This window comes from Dromiciops gliroides, chromosome 2 (assembly GCF_019393635.1).
Source record: "Dromiciops gliroides isolate mDroGli1 chromosome 2, mDroGli1.pri, whole genome shotgun sequence".
Lineage (NCBI taxonomy): Eukaryota > Metazoa > Chordata > Mammalia > Microbiotheria > Microbiotheriidae > Dromiciops > Dromiciops gliroides.
The window spans coordinates 485,331,017-485,357,586 of record NC_057862.1 but is presented as its reverse complement, the minus strand read 5'-3'; the positions used below and the strand labels follow the sequence as shown (position 1 = coordinate 485,357,586).

Below are 26,570 nucleotides of genomic sequence, written 5' to 3'. Positions count from 1 at the left end.
AAAGTCAAAAACTAAAAATTCTCTACCTTCAAGAAGGTTATATAAGACATATACACTTATAGAAGTTTAAAGGAAAAAGCAAAATTCATGAGTTAATTTCTTATGTTCCAAAGAAGAGGACTGTCCATGAACTCCTATTAAATTCTTCCTACATTGCAGGTGTTAGCAGGGACCAATGAGTTCACTCAATGTTTGACTTTTACAAATCCTGACAAAGAATCAGTTCGCCAGGAGTCTTGTATGGAAACCCATCTGAAGGAGGCACATACTCTTAATGTATAAGTCATAAATTGTCTTCCTGTTGAGGACATTAATAGTCTGGGCTTGACATTTCTAATATTGACATTGTGAACCAATGTCTGTAACATGAGTCAAATAAAGCTGAATTCTCCAGTTTGTCTGGAGCTAGAGGCACATTACCATGATTCTCAGAGGCCCTGACCAGCTAAACCTGATGAGCCCACATTGCCTTCACTGAGGCCATAGGAACTCAACCACAGACATGCTCATATTTCAGAGCAAAGTCAGACTGGTTTGCTGCTGGTGAATCCTGCTCCCCAAAAGGAAGTGTCAGCACTATACTCTGCTAACAATCTGCCTTCCATGCCTGTGCTGTTCAAAGGACAGTATTTAATTAGCAGGCCTGCATTTCAAGCTTCTCTACAGTGCTAGGAAGTTTTGATGTGAGCAGAGTCATCCCCATCCATTCTACATGAAACATCACAGCCCTTCTTTACAATTGAATCTGTTCATTCATTCCTCTGTTGTGGGTAGCAGTACCTTTGTTCCCATCTGTTTCAGCAGGTTAGAAAGGATCAGTAAAATGTCTTTCCTAAATGCTTTGCAGTCAAAATTGTCTTGTGCCAAAGAGCTTTCATTTTTAGGTTTTAAAATATACTTTACTACCTGCCCTATTAGGCAAAACTCCTGATCTTCCGGCTCCCTAAGGATTGGCCACCACAGGGAATTGGCATTCTCTTTTCAAAAAGCAAACAGGAGATGCTAAGATGTAAAAAGATGTTTCACTTCTCTAAAAATGCTCCTTTCACATGGCAGACAAATTTGGTGCCTCTTTTTGTCTTCTCTTTTCCCTTCCTTTCTCCTTCTTCCCTATGATAGGTTTGGTAATGGCCCACATACTGTGCTGCCTATTATGGTAGAGGGAGTGTCAAAGGAGTGCTTTGAGTAAAATGAAAGAATATCCTACCAAGTTTGGAGGAGGTAAAAAGATGGGGTTCTCTGGAGATCTGTTTGGCATGAACACATGTAGGATGTCTCACTCCTGTTAGCTTGAGTAGAATCAGAAGCAACTCCTTCACTATCATTTATCAAAAGTTACAAGCAATTTCTTGCCTAATATTCCAAATCCCTGCTGTGCTTCTCATCTGTGTGCATAGCCCTCACCACCTTTCTGACCTTCATTCAGACTGTCAGATTTGGTCCCCTCCTCCTCCCCGCTACCTCCCTCATTGCCTGGTCTTCTTCTGAGCAGCTGAGAAGGTCGTGAGGCCTCAATCAACTCCCATTCAGGGGAAGAGGACTCCTGCCCACCAGTAGATGGGGACAATGGTTAATTCAGGCAGGCATGAAGAGAGAGACTTGGCGTAGAGGAAGAAAATCACAGAGTATGGCAAGGAAATCCAGCAGTGGGAAAGTTGGTTAAACAATCAGGAGAAGGAGTGAGCTAAGGTATGTGGATGTTAGAAGGGCAAAAAGCTGAGCAGAGGAGTTAAGGTATCAGGCAATCAGGACAGCCTCAGAAGAGTCCATCAGATAGACACAACATCGATTAACAGTGGACTTAGTTTAAATTCTAGGGCCCTCAACAAACATATGATAAAGGCCTATGAGAGCCCAGTGCTGGATAAATATGGAGGCTGAGTACCATTTATTGTCCAAAACAGAACTCATTATTTTTGATCCCAAACCTTCCCCTCTTCCAAACTTCCGTATTATTGCCAAGGACACTACCATTATCCCAAGCACCCACGTTCACAATTTTGGTGTCATCCTAGACTTCACACTCATATATCCTAGCCATTGTTAAATCTTCTTGTTTCTACTTTCACATCTCTAGTATACATAGTCTTTTCTTTACTTATACAGCTATCACACTAATTCAGGCTCCCATTACTTCTCTTCTGGTAGAGTAGCCTTCTAATTGGCTTCCCTACCTCAATTCTGTCCTCACTCCAATCCATCCTCTGCTTATCTGCCAAAGTGATTTTTTCTAAAGCATAGTTTTGCCTATTCCCTATTCCCCCCCCCCAATAAATCTGGTGGGTTCCATACTACCTTTAAAATCCACTGTACATGCTCTAAGATCCAGCCACATTCACCCACTTACTGTCCCTCACACAAATCATATCCTTCCCCTGCCTGTTTGTCCTGGTGGTCCCCCAGGCATAACAGAAGTCAGTCTCTCCCTCCCTCCCTCTCCCTCTCCCTCTCTCTCTCCCTCTTCCCTCCCCCCCTCACTTCCATCTTTTAGCTCCCCTGGACTGCTTTCAAGATATAACTTCAAAACCACCTTTAGGAAGCCTTTCCCAGTCTTGCCCCCACCCTACCCTACCTCCAGTTGCTAGTGCCTCCCTCTGAGATTACCTTCTACTCTGTCTATATTTTGTATGGACCTAGTTTTCAACATGTTATCTAACGATTGAACTCTGAGCTCCTTGAGGGCAGGCATGGTTTCTGCCTTCTTTATTTCCAGCATTTAGCAAATGTCTGGCAGGTAGTAAATGCTGAATAAATGCTTGTTAATTTATTGACTGGCAAAGTCCTGCCTGATCAGAAGGCAAGAAAAGCTACATGTTGCCAAAGGTAGTTACAAGTGAAAGGTTTAGAGCAGAAACTACTGGAGAGAAGTATAAGTTTTAGTCACTAGGAATTTGCTAATGCTAGAGTCCTTGGGGACTATAAGCCAGTGGCCAAGGCTGCTTAAACAGCTTCTCTTTATACTCTCTTCTACACTCTTCCTCTTACTTGCCAAGGGGGACTTGGGACACACTTGGTTCTCAGGAAATTCTCCAGCACAGACTCCCGGACAAAGGTTGACATATCCCTAGCTCTGGCTGCAATCTTTTGGTCTCTTCTCCTTCATACCCTACACTAAACAGGTACTTTCAAGGTAGTGTGTATTGACACTATCAGGCCACTCTAGGACAATAATAGCATTGAAATGATGTAAAGAACCTCTAAGCTCAAGTTGAAAACAAAAGCAAGGCCTTCAGGCTCACTGTGTACTTCTTTCCTGACACTGGGATACTCAGGTAAATAAAAGAATAGCATGGGCTTCAACACACAATCTAATGTACAGGGGGAAAAAACTGTGAACAAAAAGAAAAAAGGAAATAAAAGAAAAAGAAAAGGATAGTGGGGATAGATTTCAGGTTACTGAATTTGGATGGAGAAAAAGGATTACAAATTTATTTTCATTAACCTCTAACTGAAATATAGCATTTTCTCCGATTATGAATCTAGGTACCTCTGAACAACATGACCTTTTATAATTTGTTACCATCAATGAGTCCAGCTCAATTTTTACTTCTTGACCAGAGAAAAAGAAGAAAAAATCCATGTTTTCTATATTTTTAAAAGATTAGAAATAGGTGGAATGGCCCCAACCCAGAAGCAAAGCCTTACCTCAGAGAGCAGTTTGGAAACTATCTCTAGTGGAGCCTGGTGGATGGAATCATCCTGCAGTGGAGATGTCAGGGCCATGTCTACCAGAGTCCGGATCTCCTTCAAGACAACTTCCCAGCGGCTTGGATTGCTCAGGACTTTCTTGTACTTGTAAATCTTTTTCTGTTTTGGGGGGAAGAAGATAAACAGGATGTGGTAGACTGGAAAATGGTCACAGAACCAGAGAAACGACTGTAATAAACTTACTTTACAGATCATCTAGTCTATCCCCTTCATTTTACAAATAAGGAAACAGAGGTCCAAGGAGGTGAAGTGATTTTCCCACAGTCACGGGGATGATAGATGGTAAAGCCAAAACGCTAACTCCCAGGCCACTATTCTTTCTACTATATAACAATGCTTCCAGTTATTTTTATAGTGATATTCTTTGTAATGAAACTTAGCCTTTATAAAAATTTCTTTGTAGAAATTTCACTTCTGAAATTATAATTATTTAATCTTATTAAAAGAGAAGACATGCTTGGACTAAGAAGATTTTTTTACCTTGGGTTTATAAGATACTTCCCCTTATCCCCATTTCAACTTCATTCTCATGGAGAATAATCTCAGTAAAATGCTTTGCATGGGGTTATGAAATCTTAAAAAAATGAACTACTGCACTAATCTAGAGCACTGAACCAAAACCAAGTCATATGCACTCCCCCAAGCATATACTGTTACCACCACCTGATTGATGCACAAGACAGGAAAATCCTCACCTTCCTTTAGCTGCTGAATTGTCCTGATTTAATGAAGCAAAATCGGATTGTGGGGCAGTGATTTGGTGCTCTGTGACCTCTATGCCACACTATCCTCCTATTAGTCTTCAAGCTTCTCAAAATCTATGACTTCACATAAATTGATCCCCTGGAAAACTACTAAGTAATCCAAAGACCAACTCCTTTAGAGCTAGATCTTCCATACACGCCAGCAGAGCTTGCTCTGGAGACTGGGAAGCAGTTCTAACTTTCCTAACTCCTTCATTATGCATTTTGCTCCTTGGGGGAAACCTAATTTTAGTGTCTTAACACTAACAGCCAACTGGAGTGACAAGTTACAATCCTCAAGCCAGACCTGCATTAGAGAGCGTGAGCAGCATGCCCTCCTCCTGAAATCACTGTACCCAGAAGAAATACTTAGCGCCCTCAGGTGTTACTGATATAGTTAGGTTACCTAATCTGGGAATTTAACCTATGATCTGATTTTTTAAAAATATATTGAATGGGGTAAACAGAGTCACAGGATCTCAGAGTTGAAACAGACCTCAAAGGCCAACCTATATTGGAGGGCTAAATAAAATAAGTCTGATCATTCTTCCACTTAACAGTGCTTCAAATACTGAAGAGTATTTTTTTTTTTTGGCTTGCTTTATTTTGTACCTCCAGCACTTAGCACAGCGTGTGGCACATATAGTAGGTGTTTCAAAAATATTTGTTGACTGCTTAGGATCACATCATGCCACACATGACTGTTTTTTTCTAGCCATCAAACTTCCAAAAAGGGGAAAGGAGCTATTTGTATTGAATCTAGTTACTTGGGTGATGAGAAATATCCCGTCAGCCTCCCTTGGATGTGTTTCCATATGCAGAGGAAGACTAATCCTTGCCCTCCACCTCACCACAGGAAGGAGACCTTGAGGGCAAGTAGCACAACCCAAATGAAGCCTATCAAGATCCCACTCATCCAGTGTGGGTCCCTCCCCCCACCCAGCAAACTCTAAGACAAAGGGGGCTGACATGGCTATTTGGCCCTACTGTCTCCTATCTTTCTTCAGTCTCAGCTTTGCTGCATCTGGAGCTCTGTGAAAACAGCTGCACACATGGGCAGACACCTGAGCACATCCACCTAATTTGTACACATGCTGTCTTCCTCTTTCCCTTGTCACAAATATGCCCTCCCCATGTACTACGGAAGAAGAGAGGAGGTGGAGGGATGGCAGAAAGTCAGGCTCATGTCAGTGAAGCATTCAAGCTGAACATCAGTGTTCATAGAGATCTGAGCACTGTAACGCAGTGTTCTCTCCCCCTCGCCTGCCCTGTGGCATCATTTAACTTCAGAAATGCTTTTCTGGGGGCTCTGGGATCCCTTCCCCAACCACTTATAGTGTTCCTATAATCAACAATTGTGTATATATATGCATATATATCAAACTCATCTATGGCACTGGATAAGTATTTGAGTGTTGATGAATATGTGTGAGTCTGTAGATGGCATCTAAGTGTGTATAGATGAGCACCTATTTGTAAACATGCATGCTTTCTCCCCAGCCCTGCCATATCTTAGAGGTAAGAAAATTGTGCCTTGCAGAAGGGAGATCTCAAACTCATGAGCACTTGAGAGACTATTCAAAGCCACTGATTCAAATGAAATTTTATTTTAATTATATATAGATGTATATATATAAAGGGTTCAACCCATTTAAAATCATTTCAAAACTGCCCTACTCTGCACCTTTCAGATGTATTCTAAGCTTTACCTTTTCCCTAAACTTCTCCAGAATCACTTATGTTCTCTCTTCAAGAGGAAGAAGGCATTCACTAAAGAAACACAAAGCCCCCTTTTATGGCTCAACCTCACTTCACAGTTATCAAAGACTGGCAGTTAGAGGGTGATCTAGTCTACCCCCACCCCTAATTCTACAGGTGAAGGAACTGAAGCCCAGAAAGGTGATGTCCAAAGTCACACAGATAGTTCATGACAAATCAAGAAACTGAACCAGTTCCTATGATGCCCAAGCCACCAAAGGTCCCTTTTAAATCTTATAAATTATAGATAGTATATTTCAGTGTGAGGATGAAGCTCTTTAAAGGTAAAGACTGTTTCAATTTTGTCTTTGTAACTGCAGAGTCCAGCACAGTTTTTGGCACATAGTCATTCAATAAAGGTTTATTGATTTGATTGTGTCCCTCCTATCCCTCCTGCCCTTTTGCCCTAAATTGAACTCAGAGCAGAAAACCATAGGAACAATGAATCATAGACAAGATGACAAGAAAGAGGTATGGAATGTCAATTCTGATCTCAAGTCTTCATCCTAGCAATTAATGTGCCCATCAGTGTGGTCTTGCTCTTGCATCACAGACCACAAAGCATAGCATATGAGCAATCTAACCATCTCTCTCATTTGATAGCGGGAAGGGGCGGGGAGGAGGGGGGAGCAACGTTTGGCCAGGTTGTTTCACAAGAGATGTCCCCAGTAAGAGAAAAAAAGTTCTTGAGGCTGAACATAGTTATAAAGGTGAAAAACCCTACATAGGGTGTCAGCTCTATCATAGAGAGGGGGGTTGGAATCATTCATCTGATGCTAATCTGCCACTAATGTACTGAAATTTATGCAGCACAGAAGAGATGGGAATCAGCCACAGATGACATTCCTGAGGAATCTCTGTTCTTTCATCCCTCGAAAGGGAGAAAGGTGTTGGGGGAGGGCAATGTTGTGTTTCCAGAAGTACTGTAAGGCAATTTCTCAACACAGAAGGCTGAGCTCTTGATGATGTCTACCCACACTCCCCCGGCTATGTCATCAGAATACTATCACAGAGCATTTACCCTAAAGTTTTTCTAAAAACTTTCCATTTAAAAATCATTTATTCATTCAAGAGAATGCAACAATAGGAGATAAATTATTGAATCATGAATTAAGAACCAAAGAGATGTTAGAAGCTATGTAGTCCAACTCCCTCATTTTGTGGATGAGGAATTTGAGGCCAAGAGGCAGAGAAGCTATTTGTCCAAGGTCAGAAAGATGTAAGTGAAAGAAGGAGGATTTGAATCCGGGTTTTCTGACTCTTGATCCAATGTTCTTTCTACCATACCACTACACCCCCCAGGCTGAGCTTTAGGTAGACCCTACTTTAGAGCAAGTCGATATATGAAAATTTAGAAAACTTAGGCCATGATAGATTATTTCCCAGACAAAAGAATCCTTTTTAAAAGTTTTTACTTTAGGATTTCTTTAAGCAATATATTTGCAGTATATAAATTAAAAGTTACTTAACTTTAGGAAAAATGATTTACATAGATTTCAGGAACATTCCTATTACCACTATTTCCCAGTTAACAGTGATTTCTTCCTCATCAGATCTCAGAGCATTTTATATTCTTTGCTCTTTACTCTCTGTGTCACATTGGGCAAGTCACTTTATCTCTAGAGGCCTCAGCTGCTTCATTTATAAAATGAGGGGATTTCACCAGATAGTCTTAAAGGTATCACCTAGCTTTAAAACCCAAGATACTATTATCATGAACTTATCCCATTCAAATCTGTATTACAGTTATTTGTGTTGAAGTCTTATTTCTCTCTAAGTTCTTTAAGAGCAGGGCCTATGTTTTAATTATCTTTGTCTAGCCATCAGTTCCTAACCCAGTGTTCTGCACACAATAAGGGCTTAATAAATGTTTGCCAAATGAATGAACAATTAATTCATGAGTATATTCTACCATTAATGTCCATACATCATGGTGGCCACAAAAGGCTCACTCAGTCTACAATGAGGAATGTATATAATATATGGAATTATGATAATAATGCTTGCGTGTCCTATCTCTCAAGGTTATTGTTAAGAAAGCACTCTGTAGGGGCAGCTAGGTGGCTCAGTGGATAAAGCACTGGCCCTGGATTCAGGAGTACCTGAGTTCAAATCCAGCCTCAGACACTTGACACTTACTACCTGTGTAACCTTGGGCAAGTCACTTAACCTTCACTGCCCAGCCAAAAGAAAAAAGAAAAAGAAAGCACTTTGTAAACCTTAAAGAGTTATAGAAATGTGAAATTTGCTGAAATATAGAAATTGTTATTATTTTAATATTTAAGTAAATATCCCATATTATTGTGGAAGTGCATCTCTGATTCATCTCAACAACACAATGAAAAATCAGATGTGAGAAGGAAATGAGTCAGGAAGGATACATAGAAGGGTTTCCACAATGAATGACAAACCCCTTTATCCTTTAGCATAGGGGAAGTTGACTCTATCCTTTCTGCCTCCTGTTATCAGAAGAAATGCTAGGTTTATTGTCCTGTGGAAAAGCTATCAAGAAGCAGGAGCTCACCTGCTCCAGATACATAGTGTAAGGGTTTCTGAGGAAGAGAAGATGGATGTGTCCTTGATCAGCTCAAGTTATCAGGGGAAGGTGATGTCATTTTGCTCCTATTGGGAATTAATCACATTTGGTCAGGGTGACAGGGTTGCAGGTAATGAATGCTTGATTATCCAGTCATGCCCTGAGCCTTTACTGGTTTAACAATTCTAGGGAGATGTCTCCCCTTATCCATCCTTAACCAACCCACCCAGAGTAAGCAGCACCTGAAAGTTGGAAATGAGTAGTACTTTTCATACACATAGATGGATAACTGACATATAACCTTCAAATGTGCTGCATGAAGAAACAGAAATGGGACTAAAGAAAGCAAAGACAGGCAGAGCTGCTGCCTAGGATAGACCAGGCGGCCATAGAGGAAGTCTGTCTGTGGTGACCAAATACTTTTTTTTTTTTTATTTTTAAGCGGGACAATGGGGGTTAAGTGACTTGCCCAGGGTCACACAGCTAGTAAGTGTCAAGTGTCTGAGGCCGGATTTGAACTCAGGTACTCCTGAATCCAGGGCCGGTGCTTTATCCACTGCACCACCTAGCGGCCCCCGGTGACCAAATACTTTTAAAAGTACTGAGGGATCAACAGTCAAGAGATATGAAAGCAGAAAAGGTATCAAATTCTTGGGGGGTTATGGGAATGTAGAAGTTGTTATTACCAAAATAAAAAGGCAAATTTGAAAATATTAGTAATTACTGATCCTATATCTAGTTCCCCATCTCTGCAAAATCATTCATATGAAGAATTTTACAAATTATATTTATAGCAGACCATATTTTTGCAGTGAAACAACTGACTCAAAGGTACATAGAATAATACATAAGATCCCACTGTACTTGTTTCTTGATTATAAAAAAATCATTTGATTTTATATGCCACCTTAAAGTGTCTCCTCCAACAAGATATCTCCCTTGCTGATGTTAAAATGATTCCTAAAAGACACATCAAAGATAATTATTTGACAGCTTTCTGATGATTTAAGTACATAATCATTCAAAAAGGTTTAACCTGACTATCCACACAGGAAAAACCAGGTGGATAACAAAGGCTCATTGTGCTAAAAATATACTTTGGACAATAGAAGTGTCAGAAAATAAATCTTCAGACAGATACTGCAAATGGACAACGAACTGGGTCCAGAATTAAATAAGAGAGCAGACTGGGGTGCCTTTGGGAAATTATGCACTGCTTTTAATGATTCCAAGCTTTTTCTTGAAAGGCCCATCCTTTAATGTCAATATTCTTCTGGAGATGCTGCATGACTATAAGTCATGGAATACTTCATCATCAAAGTATTAAAGTTGTAGTAAAATCAAAAGGCATAAGAGAGGTGCACAATGGGTGGAAGTACCAATAGAGTACCAAATGAAGGACTGTTATAGAAGTAAAAGAAAAATTTCAACAAGTAAATAACTAAAAGTATGAGAGAGTAAAAGGGGGTGGGTCAGTTATAATAACTGGGGCACAGCTAAAAAAATATACAGTTCAACTGTTCCACTGGTCTCCATGTGATATCAAGGGAAGAAAAGGAAAGCCTGCCAGGGGAACCTCTTCTGAAGAGTTTATGGGAAGACATGGACAAAAGTCATGGAGGATGAGAAAGCTTGGATGAGTCATGGTCTAGATGGGGGAGTAACCATACTGATGACATTGTCAATCTTTGCAAGTAGAAACTTATTAGTCCTGATGCTAAGAGGTCCAGATGATGATAAGTTCTTTAAGTACAAGAACGATGTCCTAATATATCTGTAATCAGTGCGAGGGTTTGCAACTGATTAAAAAAGAGAGCACTCACAGAAGGCTTTAAGGTTGAGAAAGTGCTTTCCCCACAACTTTGAGAGATGGACTATTATTCTGATTTTGCAGATGAGGGAGCAACTGAGGCTCAGAGAATTCCATTGATTTTTCCCAGGCTCACAAAGCTAATACGTACTAGAATCCGAATCCGAATCCTAGTGTCTTTTGATCCCAAGCCCAGCATGCTTTCCATTATGGCACATATCAATTTTAGTTGAATGAATAAAAAATTAAAAAGAATCCTGAAACATGGTTCTGGACCACAAAGGTACTTAAAATCTATTTGGAAGGACAATGAGGGAGCAAGACAGAATGTAATAAAGGATTAATGTGGATGGAACAGAGAACTAAGGATTAGAGTATACAAAGCCATTAACTTTAAGGTACAGAAAAGGAGTATAAAAAGAGTTAGCAAAAGGGGAAGTCATGAATAATGGGATAAAGAGAGAAGAAAGCCTAATTGCTTTTCCAGTGGCCTAATACAGAATGGATTGGAGGGTGAGAGATCAACTAGGAAGCTGTTAGATTGCTTCAAGTGAGAGACAATGAAGATTCAAGGAGGGGTATAGTGAAAAGAGAGCTATGGATTTGAAATCAAAGGAGTTGGGTTCATGTGCCAGTTGTATGTTCTCTCTCTGGGCCTTGGTTTCACATATGAAACATGAGGGCACTGGGCTAGATAACCTTTGAGGTTTTTTCTAGCTCTAATTCTATGATCATATGATCTCAATGAAAAGTAATGGGGGCAGCTAGGTGGTGCAGTGGATAGAGCACCAGCCCTGGAGTCAGGAGTACCTGAGTTCAAATCCGGCCTCAGACACTTAACACTTACTAGCTGTGTGACCCTGGGCAAGTCACTTAAAAAAATTTTTTATAAAGAATTAAAAAAAAAAGTAATGGCAGTTAAGATGGAGAGGAAAGGATGATATGAGAAATGTTACAAATACATAAGATTTGGTTTTCTTGGAGTAAAAGGCACCTTTTGTATAAACCAATGATAAAGTGGGTGGGCAAGATGGGGGAGTGGAGGGAATAAACTAAAGGGGTGACAGTAGAAATGAAAGATAAAAGAAGTGATATAAGAAAAATATGAAGAAGGAAAAAGGAATGACTTGATACTTAATTGTAAATCTGGCTTGAAAGAGCAAGGAATTCAAGAAAACTACAAATTTTAAATCCAGATAATTGGAACAGAGATGATGCCCATTACAGAAACAGAAAAGTCAGGAAAGTCTGGTTGGGGTGGGAGGAGATGAAGATGAAAGGGGAGGAGGAGGAGAAGAAAAAAAGCATTATATAAGTAGTAAACTGCTTTTCCATGGTATCACAATGCCTTCCTCATACTTGGTCTAAGAAGTGAACTCCAGAATCCTATACCCCAGTCTAGCTGCTTATTCTACTTATATAACCTACATCATGGATACTTAGACCATGTTTGGTTTTGGGCATGAGTCACTGCAAAACTAGCATGGCTGGGCTCCTCTTGTGCCAAGCCCATAGACATGAAGGCCTTTGACTCTTTAATTCCTTTTATGCTGCTAGGGATAAGCATCCTTACTGGCCACACCAGTCTCGTGGTGGCTTTGTGCTGGTTTGCATGTGGTTGCTTTGTACTGTTGAAAAGTAGCCAGATGTGATTGTGGGCATCAGGGAAGAAACCTTTAGACAAACATGTCAAACTACCCTCTGGTCTGGTCTCTACGCAGGCAAGGGGGAGGACAATGGAGTGGTCTATCCTCACTGTGTGTCAGTACTACCCTGTCTTTTACTCAACTTGCTCTGTTGATGGGCTGCTATGATAGATCAGGCAGATGTGGCCAAGCCTTATTTATTCATTCATTCAGCAATTGTTAAGTGCCTGCTTTGTGTAATGTTTTATACTTCTGAGTAGAGAAATATAAAGACAAATGAGATAGTCCTTACACCCAAAGAGTTTGCAGTGTAATGAAGTGATAATAACACTATTCTATTTTATTTAATAGACACTTTTGATTCTTTTCTTTTCACTGATCTGTGATATCCGTGTGCACAATGTACCATCAATGCAGCCCAAAGTCCTTTTGTACCTTAGTAGAAGGTTTTGTGAGTAGCAGCCTGTGGTCCCTCCTCTGATCAGTATCTCCAGTCCTTCTATGGTAGACATGCCTAAATGTATATCTTTTTTACTTTGGTCTAATTCAACTGACCAAGTCTCTGAAACCACAGAGTCATGTTCACATCATAAAAGGGCATCAAATAATCAGTCAATCAATGAACAAGCATTTCTTAAATCCCTACTGTATCCAGGCACTATGCTAAGCACTTTAGAAATATTATCTCATTTTACATAAATATGAAACGGTCCCTGTTCCCAAGAAGCCTAAATTCTACTGGGGCCAAAGTAAAACATGGATAAAGATAAATATGATAGAAACTAGGCTAAGATAAATGCATAGGACAAGTACAAATTACTATAGAGCCAGGTAAGGGAGAGACACTTCCAGCTAGGGGAGGAACTAGGAGAGCTTCAAAAAGGACATAACATATAAGGATGATGGAGAAGATTTGAAAAGGCTGAAATGAGCAGCTTGGATATTCTAGGCAAAGGAAGCAATGTGAGCAAAAATGCCAACATAGAAGAATATGGAACATGTTCAGAGGAAGGAGACTCACCCAGTAATCAAAAGTACATGATAGAGAATAATGTGACTTGGCCTTCGTTCTTCCTTAGCGGGAGGTAGAAAGAATAAGCAGATAAAAGGTGGAAAGTAGGAATGTGTCTTTGTTTTTTCATTCCTAAAATCTGATCACTTAAATCATTCTGGCATCTGTCTTCACTTACCATGTTCAAAGAAAACTCTTGGACTGTCAAGGAAGGAGGTTACCTGGATAACACCTGGCTATCTCTCTAGAAACCACTCATACATCAGAAAGCATTTCAGAAGATTGAGATGATTCTCAAGCTGGAGAAAAGGGGAGCATCTCAAACTCTTCATCACACACTCAATCACCAAAAATGGGGCTAACATTATGAAAGAGGACTAGCACATCCTACTGATAAAAGCACCTAAGTGCTACTCATGGGGTTGGCCAATCTTTCTCTCCCCCTTCCCCAACTCTCTCCCTCTTCCTAATTCATGTCATTAAAAAAAGAAAAACCGTACAAAGCAGCATGGGAGCTGCCTGCCTCTTGACTCATTTTCTTATTTGTCTTTATCATCCTAAGCTCTAGAGAAATCTAAGGATATGTTTTGATATTTACTTTCTCATTATTAAAACTGCAACCATTCTGAAATATTTTCAGTTTAGATGACAGTCCTCCTGGCTCTGCTACCTCCGGTATGAATCTGGGTGTTCTTGGGTAAGTTACTTAACCTCTCTAGGCCTTAGTTTCTTGACCAACTGAGAGGGTTGGAAAGTAAATGAAAAGATTAGAGAGACAGAGATGAATGCTATATAATTATAACAATCAATCATCACCCCAGAGAAGGAATGAGAAATGCACCTTCCTCCTTTTGTTGGAGAGAAGGGAGACTATGGGCGTAAAGTGTTGAATATACTGTGATATGTAGTTATGTGTTGTTTGGTTTTGTTTAACTTTTTTCTTTTTTATAAGGGAATGGTGGGTTTATCAGGGATATAACTGAAATGACTATGATACAAATACAACTTTATAAAATGACAGAGATGAACTAGACATCTATGGTCCTTCTAGTTTTAAAATTATTAACTCAGGCAGCAAGAACACTGCTTTTAAAGGCAGATGACTCGAGTTCAAATCACAGCTCTTTTACTATCTGCATGACCTTTGGGCACATCTTTTTTTTTCCATTTGAGCCTCAATTTCCCCCACCTCTAAAAAGAGAAAATGAACCTTTTTGAGAATGAAGATCCTTTCTTAGGGTCTGAAAATTCCTCAGATTCCTGTCATGATCATGATAATATTTACTATTCATTGATTAAATATGACAAAATAAAACTTGGCATATGTACAGATTTATGGACCCTTTTAAATAACTCCAACCCTCCCTACTCCTAGGAAGCCTTCACCCATAGGTTGAGAACTACTGGACTTCATGATCATTAAAGTCCCTTCCATAAATTCTCTGACCCATGAAAACAACATAACTTCCTTCTATAAAACCAAATAAGGTCTCAGAATGGAATTTTCCTCTGGGTATCAGTAAATAGAGGTAATAGTTCTTTAAGTCATTCTTCATACTATTATAAATTAAATGTGTTAGTTTTTTAATGGTATAAAATAGAATTCAGGAAAACTTTTTTTTTAAGAAAGTAAATACATGTTCCTATTGAGTAAAATGGAGTGTTCAGGGGCAAACCATCCCCTGTAATTATGGGAAATGTTATTTGTTTCAGCTAGAAAGGCCCATTTTATTGCTATATACATTGTATAGTATCCATCTGAAATCTTGCAAGCCATGGTACAGACTTTTAGGAGTCTTAAAGTGGGGGACAATGTACATAGGACAATTACTATGTCTACAGTTACTAGCTCATCAAAATAACCAACAAATTTACTTATTCACTTGCTCATTCATTCATTCAACAAATATTTACAGTCCAAGGCCCTCTGCCCACAGGGAATACAAAGATGAATAAGTTTTCCTGACTTCCTGGCGCCTGCAGTCTAGCAGGGGGTAATACATGGACATAAATGATTGGGTGCAAAGCAGAATTTGCAAATATCATAAGTATGAACAAAGCACTATGGGATTTGAAAGGAGAAGGTGATAAATCTTTTTGCCTTTTTCTTTGAGCTAAGGATGAGATAAGCAAGGTCTCCTCCCCAAAACAAAAGGGGACAAAAAATCTTTCCTGTCCCCGACTCTCAGATTTTCTCCTTCATCTAGGCTCTCACAAAATTAAGCCTCTATTTGAAATGAAGGCTCACTAAGAACCAGTAGTTTCCACAGTAATTAGCAACACAGATTTCCTTCCATACTTTAAAAATTGCTCAAAAATTGGAATTATACTTTTAAAAGAGGGTGGGAAAACATGGGACTAAAATGTTCATACTCTGACCAAGGTCCTACTGCTAGGCCTATAATCCAAGGAGGTCAAAAGTAGAAATAAAGGTCCCAAATATACCAAAAGAGTCATAGAAGTGCTTTTGGTGAAAGAAAGATAGGACAGATAGGAGACTGATCTATTATTTCATTGGTATAGAGAATGTCCGAGTAAGGAAACTACTATGCTTCTACAACTTAGTCTTAGAGCGTTACCTAGGATCCTTTAAAATTAAAGTGATTTTGCCCACAGTCACAAAGTAAGTATATGGCAAGGGCAAAATAAGAACTCAGATCTTCCGAGTTTCTAGGTCAGTACCCAACTTATGATCAATCAATCAATCAGTAAATATTTATTAAGTGCCTGCCATATGCCAGGCACTGTGCTAAGAGCAGGGGGCAAAAAAGAGGCAAAAAAAAGCCTTTGCCCTCAATGTCTAACAAGGAAGACAACATGCAGATCAATAAATACCAAGCAGGGAAGCTAGGTGGCACAGTGGATAGAGCACTGGCCCTGGAGTCTGGAGGACCTGGGTTCAAATCCGGCCTCAGACACTTAACACTTACTAGCTGTGTGACCCTGGGCAAGTCACTTAACCCAAATTGCCTCACAAAAAAAAAAATAAATAAATAAATACCAAGCAAGCTATATACAGGATAACTGGGAAATAATTAACGGAGGGAAGGAATTAGAATTAAGAGAAGTTAGAAAAGACTTCTGGATAAAGATGGAATTTTAGCTGGGAATTAAAGGAAGTCAGGGAAAAGATAATGAGTTCACTTCTGGTCATGTTGACTGAGTTTAAGATGTCTTTTGGACATCCATATTAAAATGTCTGAAAGGCAGTTGGCGATCTGAGGCCAGTAGACAGATTGGGGTAGAATACGTAGACTTGAGAATCATCTGCATAGAGATGGAAATTAAATCCATGGAAGCTGATGATAGATATCACCAAGTAAAGTATATATAGAAGGTGAAGAGAAGAGGGCCCAGGACAGAACCCTGAGGGACATCTACATTTAGAGGGTGTGATCTGAAAGAGGATCCAGCAAAGAAGAATAAGAAGGAACATTCAGACAGGTAGGGAGAGAAACAGGAGAGAGTGGTGCCCCAAAAACCTAGAGACAAGAGTGTATCAAGGAGGAGAGAGTGATCAACAATGTCAAAGACTGCAGAGGGGTAGAGGAGAATGAAGACTATGAAGAATTAAAAAATAGAAGTACTTTTATGAACTGATGCAGGTTAAAATACAATACTAAGAATATACATACATACATATACATATATAAAACATCAATGGAAACCAAAAAGAAACAGAAAATTGTGTAATTATAATGACCAAAAGAACTCAAAAAGAGAAGATATAATAATTGTTTCCCTTTTTTGCAGAGGTGGGAAGTTCTAAGTATAGAACACTACATATACTGCCAAACACTCAATGTGTGCATTAATTTGCTCAACTAATCATCACTATTGTCATTATTATTATTTTAAGGGATGACTTGACAGGTAGGGATGGGGAAAATTTTAAATGATGGTAATATAAAAACAAAAGATAAACATTAAATTTTTTAAAACTAGTTCAGGAACATTATCATAGGGGAGAGAAAAGTGGAGGGAAGCCTAAAACCAAGGAGAATATCCTTCAACAGGTTTATGGCACTCTGGTCTCTTATGTACCCAGTGGAGAAAGAACTAGGCCAATAATTTCATAACCCAGGCCGTATGCCTGAAGGATTAGGTATGGTGGCAGTATATTCTAATGGAAAGAACACTGGATTTGGACCCAAAGGACCAGCATTCAAATTCTTGCTCTGCTATACACTATTTTGTTATCCTGGGCAAGTCACTTGCTCACACTGGGCCTCAATTTCCTTATTTGTAAAGTGGAGAGAGGGTTGAACTAGATGACATTTAGTCCTTAACAGCTCTAAATCTATGATCCTATAATCATTAACCATCTTTTAAAAGACACAGATGAACTGTGACTACCCAACCTGAGCCAGCCAATCCAAGTATAACTTAAAAGTTGAGCATTTTACATTTAGAAATTGTTTCTTCCTACTGAAATAGATCTCCAAAGTAAGACATTAGTCCCTAGTTCTGAAGATGCTTTGACCTTATATATCTATCTTCTTCCAGTTACAGGCAATGTCTTATCTTAGAATACAGAACCTCCGAAAACTCCACGATTATTTAAGTTGTAAGCAATTTGGCTGACTGGTCCATCCAGCATCATTAATGATAATGTACAGTGATACTAACTAGGGCAAATATACATTCATTAGAAAGCAGGAAAGAAGTCTCTGTGATTTCAGACCTTAGTTGGATGACTCAGAGAATGAGAATATGTATCCAGACTGCTCAAGTACCATTTCTCCCTGCCCCCCCCCAAGAGACTGCCTCCCCAATGTAGTTAACTACTTCCAAGAAAACCCCAGGATTTTGGCTCTGTATCCCTTCACTCGTGCCATGACAGGTGCACTCACTGGTGGGGAGGGAGCCAGTTGTCTGTCTGAAGTGGGCTTGCATTGAAAGGGGAAGGGAAGACAGGTGAAGCTCCCTACTGGGAAGAAACACATAATCATCTCAAGGTTCGTCTGTGTCACAAACACCCAGCAGGTTTGGGAAACCCCTTTAAGGAGGGGCCTGAGGGCAAAACAGCAGTCACTACTTAATAAAGGGAAGCCTGATTGAGATAAAATTTGCTAAAGGCCAGTATCCTTCCTCCCTGAGGGGCCTGAAAGCACAGTTTCCAGCCCAGTTCCCTCTCCTTTTATAAGCTGTGTTGCATAAGCCCCTTTGGCTCAACCCTATCACCACCTATCTCTGTGCACCTGTGCCCCAGATACCTGCATCATCAGTGATGTCAGGCAGAGTCATGGGCACTACCTGGGGACTTGAGCTGGTGTCAGTGAAGCCCAAGATTGCTTCAGAGACAGCTTTCAGGAGAATTCCAGCAGGAACTTTAAAGCCCTTCAGTTTTTAACCACAATTTTACAGATGAAGATAGGTTGGGAGTTGGCCTATGTCATCAGGATTATAAGTAGCAGAGCAAGGATTTGAACTCAGGGCCTCTAACTCCAGGACTGACATCGTTGCAACTATAGCTCTCCCCTCAACAAGAATTCTGTTGCTCACTCTGTGTCTTAAATAGAATAACATGCAGAGTAGAATCCAGCCCCCTTACAATTGCTCTACAGATTATCATCTTCAACAGAAGAGAAATGAGTTTCAGGAGAAATAAAATGTTGCTCCAGACTCTCAAATAATGAACAACCAAAGTGTACTTTTCATAAAGAAGCTGTCAGTTTGTATCACACAGAAGGGATGACTCTAGTTCTGGGGGTACTAGGTAAAATGCCAAAAGGCCAGTCAAACAGTTGTAGAGGTGAGTCATGTAAGGAATCTGTCCCTGGGCCCTGTTCTTCTCATTGGCAAGTCTTTGGCCCAACCACCATTACCCGAGTAGTTCCTTGTCTTTCTCACTTCACTCCTAGGGCAGCTATCTAATGGTGGATAGAGTGCTAGGTATGGATTACTAAATTGTGTGACCCTGGGCAAGTCACAGCACCTCTGTTTGTCTCAGTTACCTCAACTATAAAGTAGAAATAACAATAGCACTTACAAGGGTTGTTGTGAGAATCAAACGAGATATTATTTGTAAAGTGTTACTTAACATAATGCCTGGCACATAGTATATATTTAACAAATATTTGTTGCCTCCCCCAATTCAACTCATTCTCCAGACTCCTCTACTTCCTTAACAGTAGCCTCTCCCACCTTCACCACTCCCACTCCCAGCCCTGCTTTCCAGTTCCCCTTTATGTGTTGTCTTTTATTAGAATGTAAGTTCCTTGAGGATAGGGGTCATTTTGTTTGCTTTATTTATATCCCTAGCACTTACCATAGTGCCTGGCAAATCTTAAGTATTTAATAAATGCTCTTTCTCCTCTCCTTCCCTCCCTCCCTCTCTCTGTCTCCACTATCTGCCTGTCTCCGTATCTCTTTGTCTCTTTGTTTCTCTGTCTCTCACTCTCCCCTCACTCCACCCCCTCCCCACACAGACAACAACCTGGGATTTGGTGACCTGTGGCCAACAGTATCTAGGCTATCAAACCTGGCTGGGGCCTTCAAAAATTACCTTCAAACCCACTAGAATCTTTGTCACTAATTCGGCACAAAGAATCCTTAGAACCTGTAGAAGCTAAGTTCTTCAGCTGACTTGTGCAATGGCGATCAAAACATCAGAAAACCCTGCCTGTTAGGGAAGTTTTACTCCCATCCTAACACACACCTTCAGCAGGACTAAATTCACAATCACTATTAGCTCCCACATGCCCAGCATGGCATGGCTTTCTGATATGCAGATCAAAAAGACTGAAGTCTTTCAGGCCACACATTAAAAAAGAAAGTGGCCAATGAATGGTTTGTTCATTAATGAGGCATTCAAAAAAGGTAGCATGGTTCAGTAGAAACACTGACCAAAGGGTCATAAGACCTGGGTTCAATCTCAGGTCCTGCCATTTACTTACTTGTGTGACCTCTGGCAAGTCACTTAACCTTCTTGGGACTCAGTTTCTTTGTAAGTAAAATGAGATTTGACTAGATGACCTCTAAGTTGTCTTCTAGCTCTGTACTGATGATCCTATGAACTCAACAATCATCACTGGAAATAAAAAAGTAAACCCAAGTTTAACTAATCATGTTGGGAGATTCTAAGAATAGCATTTGGATGTGCTAATATCTCCTAATGAAGTCCATGAACATCATTTAACCTAGTAGACATAGATGTAGTAGTAGTAAATACTCTTATTAGTATAACTTTAAGGCAACAGTTACCAATATGTAGACTGCAGGTTCTTGGAGTAGAGGTGTTGCACAGAGTTATTACAAGGGGTCCATTCTGATTAAAAGACTCGGTATAATAAGTCAGCAAACATGCTTTTGTAGACCAAGTCATCTTTTATACAAATGTATATTTTATTGTCATTTATAAAATAAGTTCATTTTTAAAATCACTGAATTCATAGTAGGTTTTTGTCACTATTTTCTCAATCAACAGATAACTACTATTGCTATAACATGGGGGAATATGAAATTTATGAATGACTTAAATGGGTCCTTATACTCGAAAAGGCTGAGAACCACTGTTTTACTGTTCTTTCCTCTTGATAGTCCTTTGAGACAAGTAGAGTTAACTATTAACTAATTTACTGATTGAGTGATTGGTTTGTTGTTTCATGATGGATATAAGGATAATTAGATCTTTGTATTGGCAATTTAAGGGCAACAGGGCATGTGAGCACCACTACTGGATGTACCCAGAGAATCATAGCATCATAGAATCATTGGTTAGTATATGTGTTCTATTTTTCCCAAATTAAAGTCTGATGGTGCAGTGTGGGCTGGCCCATAATCTCAGAAGGTTAGAGCACAATGCTAATGAGGAAATATAATTTGATTTCCATAGGGCTCAACTGGTGTCAAACAGATGAAATTCACTAACTGGTCATAAATTAGGCCCTTGACTCTGGCTCTTTGGTCATAGAAAGACATGGTAAGGGAGTATGGATGGCTTGGCATGGTCTACCACAATGGTGGAGAAACAGCTAAGTCAGTAGGACCCTGATCATATCTAAGGGAAAACACATTACTTAGCCAACACAGATAACCATATTTATCTCCTCAAGTGCCTCAATCTCATCTTTCTCATCTTATCAGGCTCTCATGGCCCTTTGAAGGGACACTACTTCTGAGACATTCACACATCCACAACTTAACTAGGTATGACTATATGGTTTGAAAAACAACTGGACATTTGGGGGGAAAGCACTTCCATTAATGAGAAAGACAGCAAGAGAACAAGATTCATCATTGGATAGATCTGTAACAGACCTTCACACAGTCCAACCTTTTAATTTTACATTTGAAAATACTATGGCCTAGAAAGATTAAGTGGCTGAAAATGGCCAGTTTTCATGCCCAGGTCCTCTGACTTTAAATCCCAACCTCTTTCTACTATACAACACTCTCTATTTTTCATTCTTCCATAGCAACCAGGCATGGTATCCCCTTTCTATAGCTGGTTAAGTAGCTGGAAAGACGTTCTCACCAGAAGTATCTTCAACACAGAGATATCAATGTAAGCTTGATGTTCGATTCAGTATAGACAACATCCTCACTAGCACTGATGATAACAGTACCAGGCTGCTCAGTAACATCTGTATAAGAATAGGAATATGTTGATATCCCTATCCATTTTGATGTTAAAGTTTCAGAAGACTCAAGGAAAACAAGAATAGGAGATAAAAAAGCCAAGAAAATGAAAAAGGAGGTCAAGGAAGGATCAGGAGAAGAAAACATTCACAAGCAGACAAATGTGAGTTTCAGTGATAGAAGTAGAGGTTGGAAGTGGAAGAGGCAAGAAAACATGTATTGGGGGGACCAGAGGATGAGAAGTGGAAAAAATTTTAAAAAGTTACTGATGGCCAATACACCTGTATTGTTGTTGTTTTTCCTTCATTCTCAAAGAGGATAAAGAAATCACGAAGTGATGTCATGACTTGCAGTGAATTAGTTTGAGGGAGGGCTATGCAAGGTCACCAACCTCACTCTCTCCTTCAGAGCCATCTGGATCCAGTGGCAAGATATATATCAGGAAGACTAGAGATGGCCCTGGATGTTTAAGACATTTAGAATTGTGACTTTCCCAGGGTCACACAGCTAGTAAATGTCTAAAGAGAGATTTCCGAACTTCAGGGCCAGTGCTCTATCCACTGTGCCACCTGGCTGCCCATAGGCTGTTAGTGAATATGAAAATAGGGGTCCCCTCATTGGTTGTCAAAAATGCCCTGGAAGCCATGAAGATTGTGAATCCAAGCTTCGAGACAAAAGCACTAAGCTATGCCCACTTAGCTATTCCCTAAAGGACTAGTGGAGAAAAAGAACTTTATATTCAGACATCCTGCTACATAAATTGCTTGAACAATGAGTCTCTCCTTACTCAAACATGCTGTGTCCTAAAACCCTGGGGGAAGCACATCCTCTGGGCTCATATTAAATTTTCTTGAGTGAGAAAGAAAGAAGGAAATCTATGTTGGTTCCCTCTGCCAAATTAGCTGAAGCTTTCTGAGTATCATACACTCTGAACTGCCCTCTAGTCTCCTCCTGCCTGTTTCTAGGCTGGCCTGTATTCACACTTTCAGATCTCAGGCCCACAATTGTCTCAGCAGTGCGAGGGGGAGGAATGCAGAAAGTAGAGTTGGTGACAGCAACACTGTGCTTCCTTGTGAATCAGTCACAGAATCATCATTGACTCACAGACTCAGAGCTGGAAGGGACCTTAGAAAACACAGAATCATGGGAATTAGAGCAAGAATAGGCCCCACTGATCATCTAGTCTATTTCTCTCACCCAACCTTCTCATTTTATACATCAGAAAATTAAGGACTGTGTCTGGGGCAGGGGTAGGGAGGTGGGAATTTCCCTACACCACACTGGTATTCAGTGACAGAATTAGGATTCAAAATCCAGTTCCTTGGACTCTAAAACCAGTGTCCTTCCACTATGCCACCAGCTCATCTAGTCTAACCTTCTACCCAGTGTCAGAATCTCTTCTGTAACATGCCTGACAAGGCGTCTGCTTTTGTGAAACGACTTGCTCCATTATTAGACAGTGCTTATTTGTGAGAAAGAGTTAACTATGGTCAAATAAAAATCTGCCTTATGAAGCTTTCACCCAATGTTCCTGATTCTGCAGAACAAATCTAATCCCTGTTTCCTATGTTGGCCACTTCAGAGATCTGAAGAGGGGGCTACATCTCCCGTTAGTCATGAACACAACACAGGTGTAATGGAACAGGTGCATTCCCGGTAAGTGGTTATAAAAAGAATTTCTGTTTAACAAACCATATCTTTCCACTGACATATATAATTGTGTTCCCATGGGAGAAACCCTGGCCTCAACACTGAAAAAAAAAATTACATTTAAGAATGTAGCAAGCCTTTAAAATAAAACCACACAATTAATGAAAAAAAGTTTATTCTGACAAAACATCTCATTATTAGCAGTGCCCAAAATAAATCATAGAATATGAATACTGTACCAGAAACTCTACTCCCTTGGGGCTGATTCCATGTTAGAGATAACTGTATCTATGTGGGGGTGCCAGGCTCTTTAAATGCAGTTCCCCAGCTGGGAGATACAAAACTGTCTTCTTCCTTCCTGTCAGGATAAGAGAACTTCTCTATTCCCAAATAAGGATGCTGTCTTCTAACTTCACATTAGTGGCCCTAGCTGATGTCCCTCTGTGGTTTCTTTAAGTATCTGAAACAGGGCTCTTAGTGGTATGAAGGGAGCATGCCTTGTTTATTGGTATATCTGAATAAGCTCCACTAGTTTCCTCCTCCTTTCCGGAGGAGTAGCAAGGTCTTTCTGCAGAGGGGATTCCTTTCTTTAAAAGGTTCAGTTCCCTGACATGTCATTTGTGTCACTAAATGCTGGTCTCCAGGAGTACGGTTTCTTTACTTAGGAAATGTAAGTTTAAATGTTAAGATTGATTCTTTCCTTTGGGAACAGGGCAGAGCATGTTCAGGAAAGGGCTTACGTCCTTACTGTTGTCAGAAAAGGAATCCCTCTCTAAACATGGTGAAAATTTTCAAGGATAGTTGTCTAATGAGACAGATTATATATGTGGAGTTTGGGCCCTACCTAATTTTATGTAGCCCTATTCTCCTTCCCAGGCTAAAGATGTTTGTCTATTCCTTGAACCCACACTGGGTAGGGATGTCCAGTGGTGGCTTAGAAGTGGGTGTAACAAATCTGTTACAGATACATAACAAAGTCCCAAGCTAATAGAAAACAGTTCCAACCTCACTGAAGACAGTAGCATAGTTGTAACAGAATTAAAATCACATAATATTAAAATGAGAAGGGACCTTAGAGGCCTATCACTGCAAACCTGACCCTGAATGGGAATCCCATCGCAAATTGCCTTGACATATGACCATCTAGCCTTTGCTTCAAGATTTCTTTTTAGAAGTTCACATTAGGAAGACAGCCTAGTGTACTTTGGGATAGCTTTAATTGTTAGGAAATTTCCTCTTATGTCAAGCCTAAATCTGCCTCTCTATACTTCCTACCTATTGCCTTGCTTTATCTGCTGGGGACAAGCAGAACAAATCTAATCTCAAAGCAACAACATTTCTATAGTGCTTCCTATGTGCCAGGCACTCTGCTAAGCACTTTACAATTATCACCTCATTTGATCCTCACAACAATATACTGATTTTAGGCGTTCATATGTGTATCTTCGAGCAAAGACTGGGTGACTACTTATGAAGGAGACTATTTTTCATGTACCTGTTGTACTAGATGGTTTTCCTGTTTCTGGCAAGAGCACCACCATCTTCCCAGAAGTCTAAGGTTACTAACTTCATTACCACCTCTTCACTTGCCTTCACCCAAGATAATCATTTGTCAAGTCTTGTTGATTCTCCATTATCTCTCTTTTTCTCTCTATTCATGTGGCCACCACCGCTTCTCACTTGTACTACTACACTAGCCTGCTAATCAGTCCCTGTCCGGGGCAGCTAGGTGGCACAGTGGATAGAGCACCGGCCCTGGAGTCAGGAGGACCTGAGTTCAAATCTGACCTCAGACACTTGACACTTACTAGCTGTGTGACCCTGGGCAAGTCACTTAACCCCAATTGCCTCACTAAAAAAAAAAAAAAAAAGCCTAATCAGTCCCTGTCCATCCCTCAGGTCTCTTCTTTGAGAAGAACTCCACATGAATTGACGTGCCCAAAGTATAGGTCTGACATGTCATACCCCCATTCTAAAAGCTCTAGAGCTTCTCTATGTCCTCCAACATAAGATATAAATTCCTCACTTTGGCACTTAATCCTTTCACAATTCAGCTTGAGTCTGCCTTCCCAGAATTACCACACATTACTCAGGTCAAAGTAGCCTCTACCATACCCATGACATTCCATCTCACATCTTTGTGCCTTTGCACAGACCATCTGCCATGTTTGGGATTTCTTTGCTCCTCATTTCTGTGTCCTGAACTGCTTAGCTTCCTACAGAATTCATCATAAGAGCCACATTCTACATCATGCCTTTTCTGATACACTAGCTACTAGTGTTCCTCCCATTCTGAAATTACCTTTTATTCAATTTGCATATATTTTCCATTATATGTGTGTGTATGTATGTATGTATGTGTGCATGCTTGTATGCATGTTTCAGATAGGTGAATATAAACTCCTTGGGGTCACAGACTCTTTTGGTTTTGATTTTTCATACTCAGTCCTTTCCAGGAGGGTTATCATATCTTTCTCAAGTCTTCTCTTTTTAGAGGACCTGGAATATAATGAAAGCTCTACTATTTACTAGCTATGTGATTTTGGGTAGTCCTGGGACCTTTGGCTAGGCCTCAGTTTCCTCATATATAAAATCAGGGGGTGGACACAAGGGCTTCTCAGGTATCTACCTACTGTAAATCCTATACAACTCACTTGCTGGGCTAACTTTGGTCTTGACCACCTTTGTCCTATGGCTGCATCATCCCAACACCTAAAACAGGTTAGAGTAGTTCAAGCCATTCAGAAGATGAAAGATATCTTCCAAATCTCTTCCCTCCCCAACTCCTACCTAGGAAGATGGCCAGTAGAACAAGTTTGGTGCTGTCTGACATCACTCTTAAGTTTGAACTGGAAAAAGTCTTGTTGGCTTCTTGCCTCAATGAGGTCCCAGTACATCTCCCCAAAGGCGGATACACATGAGTAATTGAGGACATAATCCCTTTCCACTGGCTTTGAAAACCACTATATTGGTGCTCTAGGGTGCTTGGGGATCCTCTGGGATGGTGGCACCTTCCGTGGGCTTGGCATCCACTCACGGTCAATTAGCCACTCCACCAAACACCTGCTGCCAAGAGAATTCTGTTGGCTATAGAGCCTGATATTTCCAGATCACCACCCTTATG

At 40.2% G+C, this 26,570-nt stretch overlaps 1 protein-coding gene across 3 annotated transcripts in view; it reads right to left on the bottom strand.

Annotated features, from left to right (window-relative positions):
* The window catches only part of LOC122741117 (c-Maf inducing protein), a 289,560-nt gene that overhangs the window by 58,336 nt on the left and 204,654 nt on the right, over positions 1–26,570 (bottom strand). For all 3 annotated transcript variants that reach the window (XM_043984230.1, XM_043984229.1, XM_043984231.1), the window contains exon 4: positions 3,646–3,807. In XM_043984230.1, coding sequence (XP_043840165.1) covers positions 3,646–3,807 — 162 coding nt within the window. The remainder of the gene's footprint in view (positions 1–3,645; positions 3,808–26,570) is intronic.